This window comes from Camponotus floridanus, unplaced genomic scaffold, assembly GCF_003227725.1.
Source record: "Camponotus floridanus strain SB8 unplaced genomic scaffold, Cflo_v7.5 scaffold136, whole genome shotgun sequence".
NCBI lineage: Eukaryota > Metazoa > Arthropoda > Insecta > Hymenoptera > Formicidae > Camponotus > Camponotus floridanus.
The window spans coordinates 164787-184143 of record NW_020229255.1 but is presented as its reverse complement, the minus strand read 5'-3'; the positions used below and the strand labels follow the sequence as shown (position 1 = coordinate 184143).

General features: G+C 36.3%; 3 protein-coding genes, 1 long non-coding RNA gene and 1 pseudogene across 4 annotated transcripts; 2 read left to right on the top strand and 3 right to left on the bottom strand.

Annotated features, from left to right (window-relative positions):
• Positions 1–61: 61 nt before the first annotated feature.
• Positions 62–10155, bottom strand: LOC105255919 (autophagy-related protein 2 homolog B). The gene is made up of 16 exons (XM_011265467.3): positions 9568–10155; positions 8354–8666; positions 7945–8255; positions 7665–7847; positions 7316–7540; positions 6766–7241; positions 6378–6677; positions 6075–6192; positions 5878–5978; positions 5302–5805; positions 4946–5224; positions 3101–4879; positions 2238–3002; positions 1895–2169; positions 1374–1675; positions 62–954 (listed from the first exon to the last, which is right to left on the bottom strand). Exons 1-16 carry the CDS (start codon positions 9727–9729, stop codon positions 718–720), a joined length of 6330 nt encoding a protein of 2109 aa, XP_011263769.1. The 5' UTR covers positions 9730–10155; the 3' UTR covers positions 62–717.
• Positions 10156–11174: 1019 nt separating this feature from the next.
• Positions 11175–12332, top strand: LOC105255918 (transmembrane protein 179). The gene is made up of 2 exons (XM_011265466.3): positions 11175–11572; positions 11642–12332. Exons 1-2 carry the CDS (start codon positions 11463–11465, stop codon positions 12198–12200), a joined length of 669 nt encoding a protein of 222 aa, XP_011263768.1. The 5' UTR covers positions 11175–11462; the 3' UTR covers positions 12201–12332.
• Positions 12333–13555: 1223 nt separating this feature from the next.
• Positions 13556–16326, bottom strand: LOC105255917 (annotated as a pseudogene).
• On the top strand, positions 14473–16332 carry LOC112637168. Its single transcript, XR_003122440.1, has 2 exons — positions 14473–15086; positions 15967–16332. It is a non-coding gene; the product is annotated as an uncharacterized LOC112637168 (long non-coding RNA).
• Positions 16333–17927: 1595 nt separating this feature from the next.
• On the bottom strand, positions 17928–19110 carry LOC105255916. Its single transcript, XM_011265465.3, has 3 exons — positions 18922–19110; positions 18339–18837; positions 17928–18231 (listed from the first exon to the last, which is right to left on the bottom strand). Exons 1-2 carry the CDS (start codon positions 19027–19029, stop codon positions 18355–18357), a joined length of 591 nt encoding a protein of 196 aa, XP_011263767.1. The 5' UTR covers positions 19030–19110; the 3' UTR covers positions 17928–18231; positions 18339–18354.
• Between the last annotated feature and the right edge of the window lie 247 nt (positions 19111–19357).

Genomic DNA, 19357 nt, shown 5'->3' with positions numbered 1-19357 from the left:
TTTTAAAATATAATTTGTAGAAAAAAAATAGAAAATAAATATATATTTCTATTATATATAATTTTATTAATAAAAATCTCCTCCGATACATATATCATTGGTATAAAACATTCACATGATCAAAACAAAAAATATATGTAGAAGGAATATAGCGCTGTAACATATTCCTTCATAGAACGTAACTATTTTCACATTCTATAAGTATAACAAGTCGCATCTTCTTTTTTTTTCATCTTTTTGTATGTACATTTTGTAATAAATTAGCGACAATTTCAAGTTAAGTGATGTAACTTTTTCCAAGTGTACTGCACCTCTTTTTCTGTAATGTACAAGAAAATCAATTAAACCGGTATCACTACGTTAACATTGTATAGCACACGTAGTTAGGACCCAATGGGGCGACTCCTCCCATCTTTCCTATCTCTTTCATCAATGAATTACATTTTAGGTCTATTGTTTCCTCGCATGTCGATCCATCGAGGCCCAAAATAGATCAAGCGAGAATAAAGTCGCTATAATCACAATGTCGCCAGACGCAACGCAAAAACGTATGGCACTCTTATCTAGTATTCTCTTTTGTTATACATGTCATGAATATGTTATAATAAAAAGTAAATCGGCCCGCCTGAGAAAAGAGCCGCAATCGAGAAAAAGCGTTATTTGAGCGAAATTGACTGACGAGATCCGATTTAGCCGTCTTCCTCTTATAACCCGGGATTAACTGGCATCGGAATTTTGTCGCCACTTCTGTACCGCCTCTCGGCGCGCATCGGGCACCAACGACGATCGCATGCCACCCAACACGTTGCTGGTCGCCTCTGTGGCCAGGATGATCGGTTTTACGACCGTCGGCGGAATTTGTCGCAGTACACCACCAACCGCACCGACCGTGCCCTTGTGCTCGTGTTCCTCACTCGCCACCCGAACCAACTGAGTCGCAGTCTCGCCTAGACCCTGAATAATCAAATATTATAAATATTATAAATCAGGATATTATAGAGAAGAGGGAATCAAAAATAGCTAAAATAAAATTTAAGATTAATTAAAGATTTATTTAAAAGATAAATAAATATAGTAGATTTATAAAATAAATAAATAAAATAGATTTCTTTAAATTATATTTAGCCAGAGCTTACATATTTATACATTAAAAAGATTTATTCATTAAAAAGATGCGCGAAGGAGAGAAAGAATGTATGAAAATGAAGAATAAATATGTGAAAAAAAAAGATGAGAAGTAGAAAGTACATATTTTGTAAGAATAAAAGTTTATGATATAAGATAGAATATAAATTTATCGATTAAAATATATAAGAGATATTATATATTATTATGTATTTGCAATGCATATGTAATTTTCGAATTTGTCTCACCTCTTTTACCAATGTGTAAGCGTTAGCTACTCCCTCTCGAATGTCAAGTGGCTGACTGTATCTCTTTCGACGACCCTTTTGCCCCTTATTTTTGCACCTCACGCTGGGACCGGGACTAACTATATCATATGCGGTTTCAGCTGTGGTCTGTAACGCTTGCACGATTCTGCATGTCAATTCTAATGCAGCCATCGCGGTACACGTTGTAAAGCTATTCGCCCCGCGCTGTAAACCACGGACAATTCTTCCATCTCTCTGATATTGTTCGATTGGTAACCAAAATAGATCACGTATGCCTTGAACTATAATAATAGCGCCATTAAATAGAATTAATTATAAGTATGTATATATATAAATCTATTTGTATTTATAAATTTGTTACACTAAAAATACAAATTAATTACTTTATAAATGAGGAAACTTTTCATTTAATTTCCATAAAGAATCAGAATTATAAATCATATATATATATATATATATATATATATATATATATATGATTTATAATTATAAATACTCACACAATTGTACCACAGAATGCATCGGGCCTACACCGCCAAGTAAACTCGGAAGTTGATTCTTTTTGATGTCTTGCAACCATTCTGAAGCTAGATACGTGAGAAGCTTATCATATCCTAGTAATCCGTGCCTGTACGACAGTCTTTTCAGTCTTAATTCAGAGCAATTCAGTTCTGCTAAACCCATTAGCAAACCTGCCAACGGTCCATGAGTGAAATCCATACGTTTCCCATGGTAATCCAATCTGATAAGAACTTCCGGACCGAATACCACGCTTCTAAATAGCACATAATTTTTATTATGAATAAATTTTCCTGATGATAATAATTCTAATTTCATACATACCTAAAATATATCGGCTGACTATCGTCGTGGACTTGATGGACAGCCTTTGTTTTAGTTTTATTGTCCCTGAATGTCAGCTCGTCTTCCAAAAGTATCAACAGATTCTGATCAATGATATTATTCTGCGACATATTCATCATCGTGTCATTCTTCAATGCATCATCATTCACGCTCATAATGGGCGGATGATGTGTAGGTGTTCCTTGTTTCGATACCGGGGTGGATTGCGAGCTATTGGGTGTACTAGAGTTTTCTTGGCTTCGCTTCGATCCACCGCCTAGTTCGTTAAAAAATTGTATTAAGAACAGTAGGCTATCTTGGTCTATGTTCAGTCGCAGTGGCAGTAGACTAAGTTTCAAACAACATTCTTGGGCACTTAATCTGGGATCCGGCCTTACGTGAACTGCCTTCATTGTAAACATAATGGAGTGAGATTGCCTGGGTCTCGCTTCGCTGCTGTACTGATAAAGGAATTTGTTTATATGCGATGACGCCAGTCTATCCCTTACTTCGATCTCGTGCACCAATAGCACCTGTCTGGATGCTTCCCGGGTATTCTCAGGATAAACCTCGTGTTGGAAGCGAACCTTGCTCAATTGCAATTCCATCAGCACGTCGTGCCGTCGACCCGACCCACCTAGCGTATGCCAATCAACCAATGATTCGTTGCTTCTCGTTGTGCGCGGCGAATTCGGCACGCTGCCAAAGTGTATTTCATTCGGACTAGATTTGTTGAAGCCTACTGCACCTATAGCGGATCTACTCCTATTAAATAAAAAGAGAAAGGGTCAGTGAAATTTATATTCGCAGAGTTCTATAAAAATTTCTTTTAATCTCTTAATCTTAATTTTGAATTTTCATACCTTCCATGCACGATATTATTGCGAACGTTGTCGTTGATGGTCACGTGTTTCGCGGAGCACTGTGGTTGGGAGCTATCAAAATCATTACCGCCGTACATGTGCCATATCAGAGTCATCTCGCAGAGAGTATACTTCAGGACTGGTGCAGGATAATTTGGCGGAGTTTGTAACAGATCGGTTTTTCCGACCGGCACGGAAAAATGATTATCCACTATCCTCAATGGTTCTTGGCACAACGACCGAACCTCAGGTACTCCGTAGCGCGGTATTATTCCTGCACCGGCCTCTTCTCCTAAGATACAAAATTCGTCGTCATCGTCGTCCTCGTCGTTTACGCCGCACACGATTGTTTTACCACATTCTTGCGAAACCTTTGTTCGTGTTTCTATAGCATGCAAAGCGCACGACTCATCGGGGAAAAAGAATTCAACTCGATTCTCCGTCATCGGTGTCTTCCCGTTTTCAGTCCCGTTTTGAGTCGTTATCGTCGTTCCCTTCACAGTCTCTTCCAACGCGTCCTCCATCAGACTATAGACACGCTCAACCTGACTCCTGCTTAGAGTGTTGATACTTTCGACACCTAAAAGATTTTCCTCGCCCGTCGTGGATGCCGGTGGCACAGTTGTAGGTATGTTCTCGGTGCTGCCGCGGCTAGTCGTGCTGTTGCTCGGCTGCTGCTGCTGCTGCTGCTGTTGCTGCTGCTGCAGCAGATCGCCATCATTGGCAACATACGTGAGCAATTGCATGAGAGCGCGACCAGAATCCGAGCACGTACGTATATGTAACACATTGTTGCTCGCCCGGAGATCAACTCGCGGCGCGCCACCATACATCCTCTCGTTCAGGCGCAGCGACAATTCAAACAGACCAAAATTCATCACGCACACGTAATCTCGCCTGATATCCACTGATTTTTCGCGCATTAATCTGTCCGATATAAAGAGCGCGACGTCTTCCGCGATGAAGCGCAATGTCGATGTGTTAGTCTGCGCTGTGATATTGCTCGATACGCTGAAATTGCCGAGAGTCACGATAGATCTCAACGGTAGATGAAGTGGCCTGTAGTCGATCGCGCAATCCCAAAGATGCAAATGCAGCTCGGTTAAAACACCCGGCGGTGTGTAACCCGCGACCGGATGATCCGCCACATCTAAACAGTCTAAGAACTCTGTGAACCACGTAGTGGCGTTGCTGCACATTCGATGTCTCAATGTGGCATTGCTGATACTTATCGCGACACGAAACGTCTTTATACGGTGCGTTTGATGAGCTGCTTGTATCCTCACCGCGATTGTCATCATATCCTTGTCGTTGGAATTCGCTGCCATGCTACTGCCAGGTCCGCTGCGATATATTGTCCTCTCGCAATGTCGCGGGGTAACGCTATTGATACATCTCAACGGTGGTGTCTGCGACGGGCTCGTCGTCAAACCGCAATGATCGAGCGATATGTTCTTCATCATGGCACAAGCGTAGCTCAGATTCACATTTCCCTTGTACGCCGTTACGGAGAATATTGTGGCATCCTCCAAGCGAACAATGAGCTCTCCTTGTTGTCCGGGTATAACATTACGCATGGAATCGCGTACGGGAGTGTACATAGATAGCAGACCCTGATTGATGCTCAGAGTCATTGCGAGTTTGCTTTGAGCTTTCTTCGACATTCGTGTCTGCTGATGATCCTTGCGATTTTTCTCGTTCGTCGCAGAATGGAAAATACCTTCCTCATCCGAGTCGGAATCGGAATTATATTGGATCCCGCTTTTGCACATGCTGAATCTACGAATAATTTTCAGAAATATTTCAAAACTTTCTCGAATTTAAAATATTTATTTAAATGTTTACCTAGGATAAGCAGATTCCTGTAATAGAGTCGATGCCAAGTCGAGGCTGATATGACTTTCCATGTGAGTGGTATATTTGGGTCTGGGCGCTGACGGCTCCCATAGGAATAGATCGGTATTGAATCGATTATAGAGTTGTTCATAAATGCGTTTAGACGGTATTTGGACGGAAGCGCAAGGTAGATTGATCTCCAACTGCAATCTAGAGCCATGTATACCTTCTTCTATAAATTCCAACATCTCTTGTCGACTGCCAGGTATAATTAATTCCTCACCGTCGCTGTTAGAACATTAATAAAAAAAGAATTATAAATCTATAAACATATTAATTTATTCTAAACATTTTAAAACACTAACCCTTGCTCATTCTTTTCACCACCATGTTCATGAGATCTCGAGTGAAGCGTATCAGATTCGCGCATGATTCGTCTAGAAGTAAACGGGGAAGGCGCATGTTTCGGGGTTTTTTCCAAAGTATCGTCTAAAATTCTTTTATCGTTCTCGAGTTCTTCCTCGGAACTATCTTCTAATGGAGCACCAAGACGTTCTGGATACAAAATGATCACTACTCTCGCCCAACCAAGGCCATCGCTGACCTGCTGACATGATGCAGCATCGTTCTTTTCATCAGCCGTGGCTAAACCGATCTCAATCGGCGTGTCGCCCTCAGTTTCAATATACAACAACATTAACCGGCGACATTGCAACTCATGCCTGGCTAGATAGTGAGATCGGCTATCCATAGTGGAATGAACTTGAGCGTCTGTCATTTGCATTATCATGTAATCGGGTCTCACGGATCTCTTCCACCATGGTGCACGACTCATATCGTGCAATGGCCTCAAGTCTGGGACGGGAAATCTGCATAACAAAAAAAAATCAGCCTTTTGTTGCATCCATGAAATACTCATTACTTGATATTTTATGTAGTACCTCAGCTTTATCATACATGACGATGAAGAAATTTTTATATCCACTCTGGAATCTGGCAGTGTTGCACTATCCACAGCTTGATCAAATAATGTCTGCTGATTCTAAAAGATATGTTGTGACTCTTGATATCGTAAATTGAAATATATAAGGAGATTATAGAACAATTCCAAAAATATATATAAAATATATATACTTACAGCATCCCTAGTATTTATTACAGGATTGCAAGTACATATTGGCTGCGGATTAAGTATAGCGGATATTCTATCTACAATAGTAATGTCTACTTCGCCTCTGCAAGGTTCCATTTGAATACTGGAAGAAAGATTTCTTAAAATACTAATGTCATTTATTTACAATATTATTACAACATATTATCGATTAATAAAATTAATTAGTTCTGTTTTATTAATTTTAGATAGTTAAAACATTTAAAAAATCTAAAGTATTCAAATTGTTACATTTAAATATTATTTAAAAATAAATGTGAGATGATTTACTCGATTTCTGTGCGTGGATGTGCAAATTTTGTCATATGAGCATGTCGGACAGCCTTTTGCGTATATTTAAATCGCATCTTAAAATCGATTTTATTGGAAAATCCAATATTAGTCGCGTTTTCCTTCGTAAACGCTAATAACTCGACAAACTCTGTTGATGCTCTGTACGAGTTGGGATTGTTGGAATCAACCAAACACTCTACAATTTCCAGACTAGCTAGAGTCAAGCTTCCCGATATCGCAGAGTACTGACTAGTAGTTTTTTCACTGCCTTCAACCACTAGCGGTGCAGCCAGTAATCTATAATCAATTGACTTTTTACATTTTTTATTTTAAGTTTATACATAAATTAAAATTAATTTATCATTAATTTAAATGATTAATGTACCTGATATGACTTAATCGACAAGCATCTGTGAGAGATTTTGACGCTGTATCGAAATCCTTACTTCCAAAGCCGCCTACTGCAAATGTTCCCAATTGTCTGAAAAATTCCTTCGCGGCACTCTTCATTTGTTTTATGCTACTAGAAGTTAGACCGAGTTGTTCCACGCACGGCGTCAGTATATCTTCGTGCAACAAAACTAGAGCGACAGAAGACACCCTTATATGGAATTGAGTAGTCTCCGCGGAAGTGTCGTTGTCTATATTGTGTCTCTGTCTATTATGTCTCGTTGGCAGGTTTGTCGCAGAGCTTTTCGAACTGATACTACTAGTCGATATGCTGCCCTCCATACTGAAACTATTACTGACAATCGAATCACACATCGATGTAGAACCCGGCAATTTCATCGGTAAAAATTCATCTTCGTTATCGGACTCGTCCACGGATCCTGTAGACCATCCTTGAGCATATCGTAAGTCCTGTAATATATAATACACAATGTTATATTAAAAAACATATATTTATGCAAAAATACATTAAGAAATCTCGTTACCGTAGTCTTGAAGTCTTGCATAGGATACGTCTGATGAATAAGCTCACGTTCTATGCGAGTGAAATCACTGCTAGCCATAGGTTTCTCCGCATATCTTCTTGGAACGACATTACTCATGTCTTCTAGATTCGGCGATGCTAGGCCATGCGCTAATTCTAACAAAACGTGCAACTGCCTGGGACTCAAGAACAAGGTAAGTGATCCCAGAATAATTTCTAGTTCCACCTAAAGAATATAATCATTTCTTCATTTTACAGAAATATAAAAATCTAGACTGGAGATAAACATAGCATTATGAATAGCCTTGGAATCAAAGGAAATTAGAAATAATTTATAAAAATTCATTTACTTTTGGTCCCGATATTCCTTCCCCTTGTTTCATTTTTAATCTTATTTCTTGTCTACCCGCTAGCTTAGCAAACATAATGGGATTTAATTCATTCGAGTTGTTAACAGCATTTCCTTCTGGAGGAGTGTGCAGCATGCTCTGAGTAGGAGACATTTGTGCGGAGATAAACAAACTGTCCGAATTCTGTTGCCAAAGAAAAGAAAATAAGTTATATCCCGAGAAAATCTCTTTTGAAGTCGTACTTGTAATATCGATTTACTAGATCTTTGTTTATACTTACTTTAGAATCGGGAGTAGAGCACGTACTTGCCACTAGGCTTCTAGAAAACGTTCTCGCATGAGAAGGAAACTCGTCAGTATGGAAAGTCACTCCTTCCATGTAGAATCGCTTGGTGGAGAATGCCGAAATGACGTAACCCTTTGCAGATTCATCGAGATCCAGAGATGTACTACTAGGATCTAATCCAGCTTCATCTGAATATTCAAGATTCTGTATCCACATTTCAACCGCCACTCCCGTGGAAGAATTCAAAGGTACGTGTTCCAAACGTATCACAGTATCGATGAATCTCACTTTAACCCTGGATAAAACTGAAATGCAAATGTTTCAGATTAAAAAACATAATTGTACGCAAATTGTGTTACAAATGCATATTGCATTTTTATATAGAAATAAAATGATATGTTACTTGAATCTATAGTCTGCGCAAACAATTCTACTGCTTCTAAAGGCTGAGCATTTCCTGCATTGGTTGCCTCTTGCTGCAAACATTCCTGTGCTAGTTGCATACTGGACGTCATGGAGCTCCACATGGATTCAAACATTGATGTCCCGGTCTCAACTCTTTGTCGCGGTTGCACCGTAAATCTGAGACCTTTTACTTCCATATAACTCGCTTGGCTAAGTAACGCCGACCATGGTATACTAAGAGATATTTCCAATATAAAACCATCAACGAATTCCAGTGGAACATGTTGTTGCTCTCCCATTTCGTTGAGGCCCTAGATAAAATACAAATATTCATTCTTTTATAAAAAGAAACCAAATATAGTTTTCATCAGTATCTTATAAATATTAAATCAAAAAAAGAAAAAAAAGAAATTGTTTGCAAATCAATCAGCAGCCATCATGAAGCGTAAAAAATTGGCACACTATAATTTGTTGATTAAGAAAACAGTTACTCAATTGTATTATTGAATATAATAGTCTGTATAAATTATCATTTATTAGCACATAAAATATATAGTGTTAACAATGACTAGCACTACGATTCGATGAGTCTTATTAATTTACATATGAATGCAACCAATTGTATTTGTGCTAAATTGTTATTAATATAATTAATAATAAGATAAATATTAAAATAAGATTAATATATAATTTCTATTTATTATATGTTGAAAAGAAATAAACTCTTTTATATGAAATGTAAGAACTTCTATAATTAAAAGATATAATAAAATTCATTAATAATATAAATAAGTACTTTCGATAGGAAATTACACATTTGATAAATGCATTATTTCAATATTTCATTAGAAGTACATAATTTCTATAATATTTATTCATTACACATACATATATCACATTTGCACACATACACGTCTATAGTTTAATTAATTGTATTATATAAAATCATTATTCAATGTTTTAAAAAATATCTAACATCAGAAATTGCATTCATTTATCAAAACACTGGACAGTGTATGGTTTCTTATTGGCTTTTAAATACTACGTCGATCAGCTGTTTAATGACAACGTGCGAACACGAGATAGTCGCAGCGCTGTAAAAGTGTTTAACACGCGTGCCATATTTACCGAATGCACTCCTTATCTTTACAACTTGGCTAACGGAAGGAAGGAACCTTGCAAGAGGCAACAAAGAGCGCCTGCTTAACCTACCTGCACATTGAGATAGACATTGTCGACCTGACCCTTGCCATTGTAAAGATCGACGGTCAGTTGATCGAGCGACAGATCGTGAAGGAAATGACCGAGGTAACGTTGCAGCAGGTATTTGCAGGCCCTCTTCTTGATGTCCGCCGACCAACCGAGCCAAGACATCTTGCACGTTGAAGTTTCGCGCGCGCCGAAAGTTAGGCGTCGTCTATTGCTCCGAGGAAAATTCCGCTCGTGTTTTGCCTCCGAAATAGAGGATCATCTCGTCGACGTCGAGCCAGGCACGTTGTCGCCGGGCATCGTCTCCGTTCCCGTCTTCCTCTCGTCGCTCAACAACGAACAACGTATTCTAGCAATGTAACGGGCGATTCGCTCGACCGAGTCTCATCTCCTCGACACGCGCAACCTCGTCTGCGATGCCTGACATAATACCCTCGAGCGAACAATGGCGATGCGATGCGCTGCACACACGCGTGTGCGTCGTCGGTCGCGTGGTATCCCCACCTCGATCGGAGTCAAACTGATGGGGAGACACGAGAAGAATCTCTTTCTCTCGACGAGGCCTGGAACGAACGAGCTCTGCTTCGCTCCCGGAGCGCCTGCCTCTCATTCCTTCTTCGCGACAATCTTCAGCCAGTCTGTGAAAAGAAAGGAAAGGAATTAATATTCTCACGGTCTTCTATTTATAATTACCTAGGAAAAATGAATCTCGAATTGGACGAGATAGAGATCATCTTTCGCGATGAAAAATCTCCCGATTTTTTTCTCGGACTCGAAAAGCGACGAAGTAATTGAATTTTATAAAGTGAGGACTCTTGTGTGACCCCTGTTTAATCGTTTTTATTTCCGAGTTTTTGAAAAATTCAGGACGTACAGCAAACAAATATAATGTATGTACGCAAATTATATTAATTTATCCTTTACGGAATCCCGCCGAAACCAAGGTGTCCATAAGGGCGCATTCACAATCTTCGCGGAAAAGCAGAAAGCCAATCAGAACTCGCGCTGGTAATAAGCAGTGTGTAAGCAATACATTAGATAGGCGAAAAGTAAAAATTGTGAAATAATGTAATCGACCAAGCTAATTAATAAATTTTATAATTATAAAGTAATTAATAAACAAAAATTCTGGCTAGTTTTGATCGATTACATTATTTCCAATAATCCTTTGATTAATTGGCTAGCGATATTAAGATAATGTATTAATAAAAATTGTGATTACCGCGAGTTCTGATTGGCTTCGGGTGGCCCCCGATTGACTACGTCGTCAATTGGCCAATTCAAAATAGAGCTCTCTGATTGATCAATCGTTGCTAGTTACTCTAGGATTGATATAATTGGCTGTGGTCAACGGGACGCTCCCATTGGCTGCATTTAGCGGACTCAACCGCTAAGTAGCAATCGAATATGATTGGTTTCTATTTTCAGGTCTGACCAATCAGCGTCGAGTTACATCGGAAAATCTAGGAATGTTGCCAACTGTTGAGTCCGCTGAATGCGGTCATTGGCTTCTGCTATTATATGCGCGGAACGGGAGTCCATTTAAAATCCTGTATTTCGATATTGGAAATCAGCTCGAAAAATGTAATGACACTTGAGCCGCAAAATGGAAGGCACCCATTGATATCTACTATCTGGCGCTCGCATCGCATTGTTATGATTGAAGCGGGTGATTCCTCGCGCACGTCCATGGGTGATTATTTTGACAAGTGAATCGTATATCTTTGTCGGTTTAAAAGTGATCGGAAGTCGATTCCAAGCATCTGTCAATGAGAGGACGGCGGGACCCATGGACTCCAATTAATAACGGTTCGTTACAATTACTTGCGGAATCTTGGCAGTGCACCTGGACCGTGAAAAACATCCTCGTCTCGACCGTACAATCCTCGTTCTGAAATATGGCACTGACAAATATCTTGCTGCTCAGTCAGATAGCGGGCTACGTCGTAGCTCTTATCTTGTCCATCTGCATCATCGTGCCTATGAGCTTGCACCAGGATGAGTTTAGGTAAAGATGAGAGATGTATTTTTCAATTGACAACAAACTATGTACTGACATTTTTTTTTCTTCTTGCAGAGGACACTGTCTCCTGTTTTCAACTGGAATCTGGCAGGAGTCGGATGGCCAGTTCGTAGTGAACTGGGCATCGCAGGCATACTGCAATTATACGATATTCGTGGGCCTGATACTTCTCATAACATCGGCGATGCAGATCTATCGACTGTCCTTGCTCATGTATCGCAGCGAGGACAGTTCGTTTCTCTCCGCATTTGTGGACGTCGTCACGTCCATTATCCTCACTACCATCACCCTAATCGCGGCAATTATTGTTACTTTAGGCTTTATGACGTGGTGTCAATGTATGACAAAGAGATTCCCATCTTGTGAGCTAGCCGCTGGAAATGATATTGACAAGGCTGATGGTATTGATACATCTGGCTTTCACATCGAGCTCGGTGCTGCACAGTTCGGCATCTGGAGCAGTCTATCGATTTGGGTCGGTTTGTCGGTTTTCGCAGTCTTAAAAATGTTACGGTATCATCAGTTGGAGAACATGAAAGTCTCTATGTATAGAGAAAGACAAAAATTGATAGAAGCCACTACAAGTGGCACTCAGGAGCAGGAACCGAGTTAAAATTCGGTAGCCTAGTTTTCGTTTCTCAGGGGTAACATGTTTGAGAATATATGTTTGTTAATTCGCAAGGATAAATAATACATTTATATAAACAGTTACAACATATAATAATTTTTTATTAATTTTCAAACGCACAGAGTTAATGCAAATGAAATAATATATAATAATAATAATAATAATATATTAATATAATGGATATTATTCTATAAACAAACTGATGCAGAATCGATTAGTTTTGCAAAAATTAAGTTAAATTCCTTTTATTGAAAGATTAAGATATATATATATGTACAGGAAAATATTTTTAAAATATACGAGCAGAGATTACAATCTTATTTTGATTGAATAAGTTCTTCAATGATAATAAGAATTAAAACAAGACTTATTATAAAACAAGACTTATTATAAAAAAAGACTTATTATAAAACACAAGAAGAAAAACGAGAATCAAGTGCAGAAAACGTAGAATAATTATCTTCATAAAAAATCTTTTAATTAAATATTTCAGTTGCTTGTCTAGAATATTTTCAATAATTGTTGAAAAATTTATTTGTATCACATATAGATATAATGCAAGAATGAATAGTAATGCATATTATTAAAAATCTGTTTTATACTTGAAAATATTATTTCTTTAGCTTAATGTGTGATATTTTTGTAATATCTTATTGTTGGCCCAGTGAAGTTCCTTAATGGAACTGATTGAGGGACTCGTCTTGTTCACATTTTGTTTAAATCATGTTGAATTGCATGAACATCAAAGATGATTCCCCATGGTTTTTATAAAATGTATTCATTTACTACTCACTTTTATACTATTTCTATGTATGACAAATAGTTCTATAAATAATTATTTAAGATGGTCCAAAATGGAATCAAAATTTAATTAATGGATTTTTTACAGATATTTATTCGTACTGTTTTTTTTATGCTTAGTTCTCATTAGTCCGTTTTTCTCTTATAAATTCTTTAGTAGTATTGCATCATATTATTCAAATTTTCGATTTTCTATAACTTTAGATATATAAGATTTGTATAAAAATATATGTTAATAATGTATATATTACAATGTATAAATACTCCTATTTGTAATGAACAAATAGAAACATAGTCATAGTATATAATAAGTAACAAAAATTGATGTATATACCTGCTTATTTTATATATTTCTCTTTATATTATTCTGATTGTATTCATATATAATGCATGAAGTCATTGGATTATTGTTTGAATATATAATTTGAAAAAGATATACAGTTGTTACAGGAGCCTAAATTTTAAAAAATTATATTAATATATATTTAAAAATATTTAAATATATTACATATGAATTATAGTTACATATATAAAAACTACAATGCAATATATCAAAATTATATCCTGACCCAAGCTAATGTTATATCTAATCCTGAAAAAATTTCAATATATAAATATTGCAAATATATCTTGCACGTTAATCATACATAAAAAAGATCAAATATAAATAAATGATCGAAATTGCGAGGAGACTCGATTAAAAATTATTGTATTTGTCTTTGTATTTTTTTGCATACTCCGAGCATGCTTCTACGACTACCTGGTGGACATTTGGGAGTTCTTTTAGGAGGATCGATTATCACAAAGGGCGAGACGTCAATTGGCACACATTCCAGTTTGAAGGTAGTTTCGTTCACACTTATTGTCCCATCGGGTGCGCAAGGACCACCTGCGGTTTTGAGAGGATAACACGTATCATTGTACGGCACCACACCGTCTTCCAAGCAAGGATTCTTCACGCAACGTGGCACTGCTTCGTCCTCAGGAAGAACGACGTAATTCTCAGATGGACAAGGACCTTGCCTGTAGGCCTCGTGACAGGAATCGTTCAACGGAAAATACAAGAATCGTGGTTTACAATCGCACACCCAGGTGCTTTTTACACCGTCACCCGGATAAAGAAGCATGTTCTTCGGGCAACTGTCCGGTATCGACACGGGTATACGATCCGTTATCACCTGCACGAAAATGAGTATGTAAAGAAAGATATACAGCCTATTCTTCACCAACTTTTTACACCTTTTTTTTTTGTTACCGTGGAATTGCCGCCGCTGACGTAAGGTGTCTCTTCATCAATCGGAAATGTCAGCTCCTGGCCGGGTATCATCATATAATTGTACATAAAAAGCACAACACCGATGTATAAGCACTTCATTTTTCCTGTTGGACGAATCTGTACTGCCAAGAAAATACAGATATTTGTAAATGAAATGTTGAAAAAGCTACTGGCGATATAAAACGTCGCAATACAACTGCAAAGGTCAATCAGAGTTAATTGCGCATAAATATTTAATGCTAATGATTATTTAAAAATTGTTAGCGCATAAAGATATGAACGGTGCGTACAAACGTTTCTGATCTGCTTCGATGATAAATAAGAAAAAAAAAACGAAACATACATATACATATACTCCAAGGAAAATACCCATTATAAACTATCAGAAATTATCTAAACGACTATTAATGAGATATATATGAGTACAAATACATTTATATATTAATGTATCACAAGTTAGTTCTAATTGGCGCGTTTCACATCGAGATTTAATGCAGGCGAATATGTAAATAATATGATAATTTCTTACAATGTTCTTGACAATAATAGATCCTTAGTTTCCGATAGAAATAGAAGGTACTACGCACGTGACAAGCGTGAGAATGAAATGTGAATTTGAAAGAGATGTTTTAAGATTCTCCTAAACAATTATACTGAGCCCAAGTAACAGAGCTATGATGTTTCAAGGCTAACCACTATCAAACAAAAGAAAATGAAAGAGTGTGTTGACTTGAGCGATATTCCTCTTCCTATACCAGTTCTATTAATACCAGTGTGTCTTTATATAAGCAGCTGTACGTATAACTCATAAGGAAACCATTTATTATTTAATATTACATATAAGAACAGTAAAGAAAGAGGAATTCTTGGGAATAACATACTTCTTGAAATCACGATTCAAAATAATTAAACCACATCAAAGTATGACTTAAATCAATATTGAGACGTAAATAATTTTTTAAATATAATATTTAATATAATATTATATATAATTTTACATATTAATATTATATAATATATAATTTTACATATTAATATAATTCATATTTTTTTAATTTCTTATCGACGAGATGTAAAATATTATCTTTCTAAATATTATCCTATTAAATAATTGAAATCCAATTATTTAATAAGCTTACTAAGAATTTGCTCGAGCGAACGCGCTGTATACAATATTTCGCTGAATCGAACATAAAATATCTTGTAATACTTGAGTAATGAGAAAAGTAAAAACTTCTATTATCATATATTTACAAACAAGTGATTCGGATCATCCGTGAGGGGAAAAGAGAAAAAGACCATGACATTGAAAGACAGATCACTCATCTATCTCCAAGTTGGCTTCCAGTTTTGCAATTTATTACTTCGATCTGTGCACTTAAATTGTTTATAGAAGCTAAAAATTATTCTTATGATAGATTTAAGGCGAGATTTTAATTGTCCTTAAAAAGTTCTATCATTTATATTGGAGTGAAGCCATCAAACCGTATAACTCTTTAGCTATTAGTCTGGGAGATGCCATAGACTAGTATCTATTTATAACATAAAAAGAAAAGATATATATATGAGATAGGAAAATTATTTAAACTAAATATAACTATAATAAACTTTATAACTATTATACTTACTGTAATTGTGACGTGTTCGTACAATTCTGCACACTCCGAGTTTCAGGCTTCTACGACTACCCGATGGACAATGTCTTGTGGGCCTAATAAAACTGGATAGCTCTTCCCTACATTTCAATTGGAAGATAGTTTCGTCCACGTCCAATATCTCTCCGGGCTCGCAAGGACCTAGTGTTTCGAGAATGCCGTCCTCCAAGCAAGGATTCTCCACGCAACGTGCCACTGTTTCGTTCTCGAGAAGAACGAAGTAATTCTTAGATGGACAGATTCTTAGACAAGAACCTTGCCTGTAGGCCTCGTAGCAAGAATCGTTCAATGGGAAATACAGGAATTGTGGTTTACAATCGTATATCGGGTGATTTTTACACCGTCATCGTCAAGAGGATAAAAAAGCATGTTGCACAATTGTCAGGTATCGACACGAGTATATGTTCCATTATCACCTGCACAAAAACAAGTAAAGAAAGATGTACAGCTCACTCTTCTTCGCGAACATTTACATCAATACTTTTATTACCGTAAAATTGTCGCCGTTGACGAGGATATCTCTTCATCAATCGAAAATGCCAGATCCTAGCCGGGTATCATTATATAAATGGACGTAACAATACCGATATATAAGCAAGCTTCATTTTTGCTGTTGGATGAATCTGCGCTGTTGAAAAAATACAGATATTCGTAAATGAAAAGGCTACTCGTGATATAAAATTTCGCATAAAAGTGCAAAGATCAATCAGAGCTAGTTGCACATAAATATTTTTCTAATAATTATTTAAAAAATCGCGCATGAAGATATCATAAACGTCAATACGCGCATAAGCGTTTTGATATTTATTTCAAATCTTTTTCAATAATAAATTAGAAAAAGAGAGAACGAAATATACATATATACATATACTTCGAGGAAAATCCCCGTTAGTTAGCTTATCAAAAGTTATCTAAATGACTATTAACGCGATATATGAGTAAAAATAAATTTATACTAAATTATATATCACAAGTTTGCGCTCTAGTTGGCGCGATTTACATCGAGATTTAATGCAGACGGATATGCAAACATAATATGATAATTTTTTACAATGTGTTTGGCAATAATATCCTATTTTTTTCGATAGAGAAAAAGAAGGTACTGCGTGCGTGAAATGTGAACTTGAATGAAATATGCTTTAAGATTCTCTTAAATAATTATACTGAGCCGAAGTAACGCACCTATGATGTTTCAAGACTAACCACTATCAAACAAAAGAAAATGAAGAAATATACCAACTTGAGGATAATCCTCCTTCTATACAGTGTCTTTATGTAAGCATCTGTACGTATAACTCGTAAAAAAGCTATTTAAAATTTACATACAGGAACAGAAGATGAAGAGAAACTCTTGAGAAATATACATTTCTTGGAAGCACGATTCAAAATATTACAAATGCCATAATTAAATCGCTTGCATCAAGGTGTAACTTGCACAAATACTGAAATATAAATAGTTTTTCTTTTTAAATATAACTTACATTCACTAGCGGATCCTGACATTGATAATGGGGGGGGGGGAGGGTTTCTGCAAAATTATTTGATTTAATATTTTTGGTTTCATGCTTAGCTTTATTTTTCTTTACGTATATATTTTAAGCGGATTCAGCAAAATTAATTTCTTTTAATTTGCAAAGGCGGGAGGGTTTAGGGTTTAACCCTAAACCCCCCTCCCCCAGGATCCGCCAGTGCTTACATTTAATATAATCCATATTTTTTAATCTATCGATGATCGACAAGATGTAAAATTTCCTTTTTTAATTAAATTATCTTTAATAATTAAATTTAACTAAATTAAATTTAATTAACTAAATTTAACTAAATTAAATTAACTTTAATTAAATTTAACTAAATTATCTTCCTATAATTAAAAAAATTAATTAATAAGCTTATTAAAAGTATTTGCCCGATCTAGCCATGTGAACGCACTATATACAATACTTCGTAAAATCAAATATAGAATATTTTGTAATACTTGAGTATTTAAAACAGTAAAAGCTTTAATGTATTATATCATATTTACAAAAAAGTATGTGATTCGGATTGTCCGTGGGGGGAGCAGAGGAAAGCCGTGACCTACAGGGGAATCACTCATCTATCTTCAAGTTGTCTTTCAGTTTTGCACTTTATTTGATCCATGCATTTAAATCGTTTACAGAACCTAAAAACGATTCTTAAGATTTAAGCCGAGATTTAATTTCTCCTTAAAAATTTCCATCATTTATGTTATAGTGAAATCATCAAACTGTGTAACTCTTTAGCTGTTGATTCCATAGTCTGGTATCTATATATAACATAAAAAGAAAAGATATAATATATGTATACACATACATACATACCTACATATAGACATGAGACAGAAAAATATTTGATTAAAACCAATGTACTCACTCTAATTTGACGTGATTTAGTTGTGACGTGCTTGTATTTTTCTGCATATGCCAAGCTTCAAACTTCTACGACTACCCAATGGACAATCTCTTGAAGCAAAATTATCGATGAAAGCGTACATAGGAATTGGCATACATTTCAGTTGAAAGGTCGTTACGTCCACTTCCAATCTGTAATTGGGATCACAAGGGATGCCTATGGTTTGGAGAGGATAACACGCACCATTGTACGGCACCATGCCGTCTTGCAAGCAAGGATTCTTCACACAACGTGGCATTGTTTCGTTCTCGGGAAGAACAAGGTAATTCTCAAATGAACAAGGACCTTGTTTGTAGGGCTCGTAGCATGAATCGTTCAATGGGAAATACAAGAATCCTCGTTTACACTCACACATCCAGACGTCCATTTTATTCTCAATCGGATAAAGAGCCATGTTTTTCGGACAACGATGTTTCACATACGAATTCGTCGACGACACAGGTACACATTCCGTTATCCTCTGCATAAAAATGAATATATAAGAAAATGTTTAATTCTCTTATAAAATTTTTATATTATTTTTTAATTATAATACTTTTATTACCGTCCCATTGTCGATGTCGATATAGGATGTTTCTTCATCAGAAAGAACCTGGCTGGATATCATCATATAATTGTACACAAAAAACACAATACCAATATAGCACTTCATTTCTATTACTGAACGAAACTGAGCCGATAAACAGTACTAAGAAGATTGCATAAAGATGTACGTTTTAATCCGTTCAGCATCACATTAAGTATATATAAACAGTAGAGGAAAAAGTGGGGACAGGAATTTATCGAAAAAATACGCTTCTCGGAAATTCTCACGATTCAAGATGAGGAAATCTCTCGCATCAAGATAACATAATTAACACTGAAATATAAATAACTTTTTTCTATAGATCTATTGACGATATAAAATATTATCTTTCTATTATCTTTATAATTTTTAAATCCAGCTTATTAAGAATTTTTATCGAGGTAATCACATGAAC

What these genes read in the sequence shown, in the direction of transcription:
- LOC105255916 (XM_011265465.3), bottom strand. Translation starts at nt 19,029, where the DNA reads ATGAAGTGCTATATTGGTATTGTGTTTTTTGTGTACAATTATATGATG. An exon ending in TCGACATCGACAATGGGACG is followed by an intron (nt 18,838 to 18,921) that starts GTAATAAAAGTA and finishes ATTTTTATGCAG; the next exon opens with AGGATAACGGAATGTGTACC.
- LOC105255918 (XM_011265466.3), top strand. Translation starts at nt 11,463, where the DNA reads ATGGCACTGACAAATATCTTGCTGCTCAGTCAGATAGCGGGCTACGTC. An exon ending in TTGCACCAGGATGAGTTTAG is followed by an intron (nt 11,573 to 11,641) that starts GTAAAGATGAGA and finishes TTCTTCTTGCAG; the next exon opens with AGGACACTGTCTCCTGTTTT.
- LOC105255919 (XM_011265467.3), bottom strand. Translation starts at nt 9,729, where the DNA reads ATGTCTTGGCTCGGTTGGTCGGCGGACATCAAGAAGAGGGCCTGCAAA. An exon ending in TGCGCAGACTATAGATTCAA is followed by an intron (nt 8,256 to 8,353) that starts GTAACATATCAT and finishes TTTGCATTTCAG; the next exon opens with TTTTATCCAGGGTTAAAGTG. An exon ending in TCATGTATGATAAAGCTGAG is followed by an intron (nt 5,806 to 5,877) that starts GTACTACATAAA and finishes TTTGTTATGCAG; the next exon opens with ATTTCCCGTCCCAGACTTGA.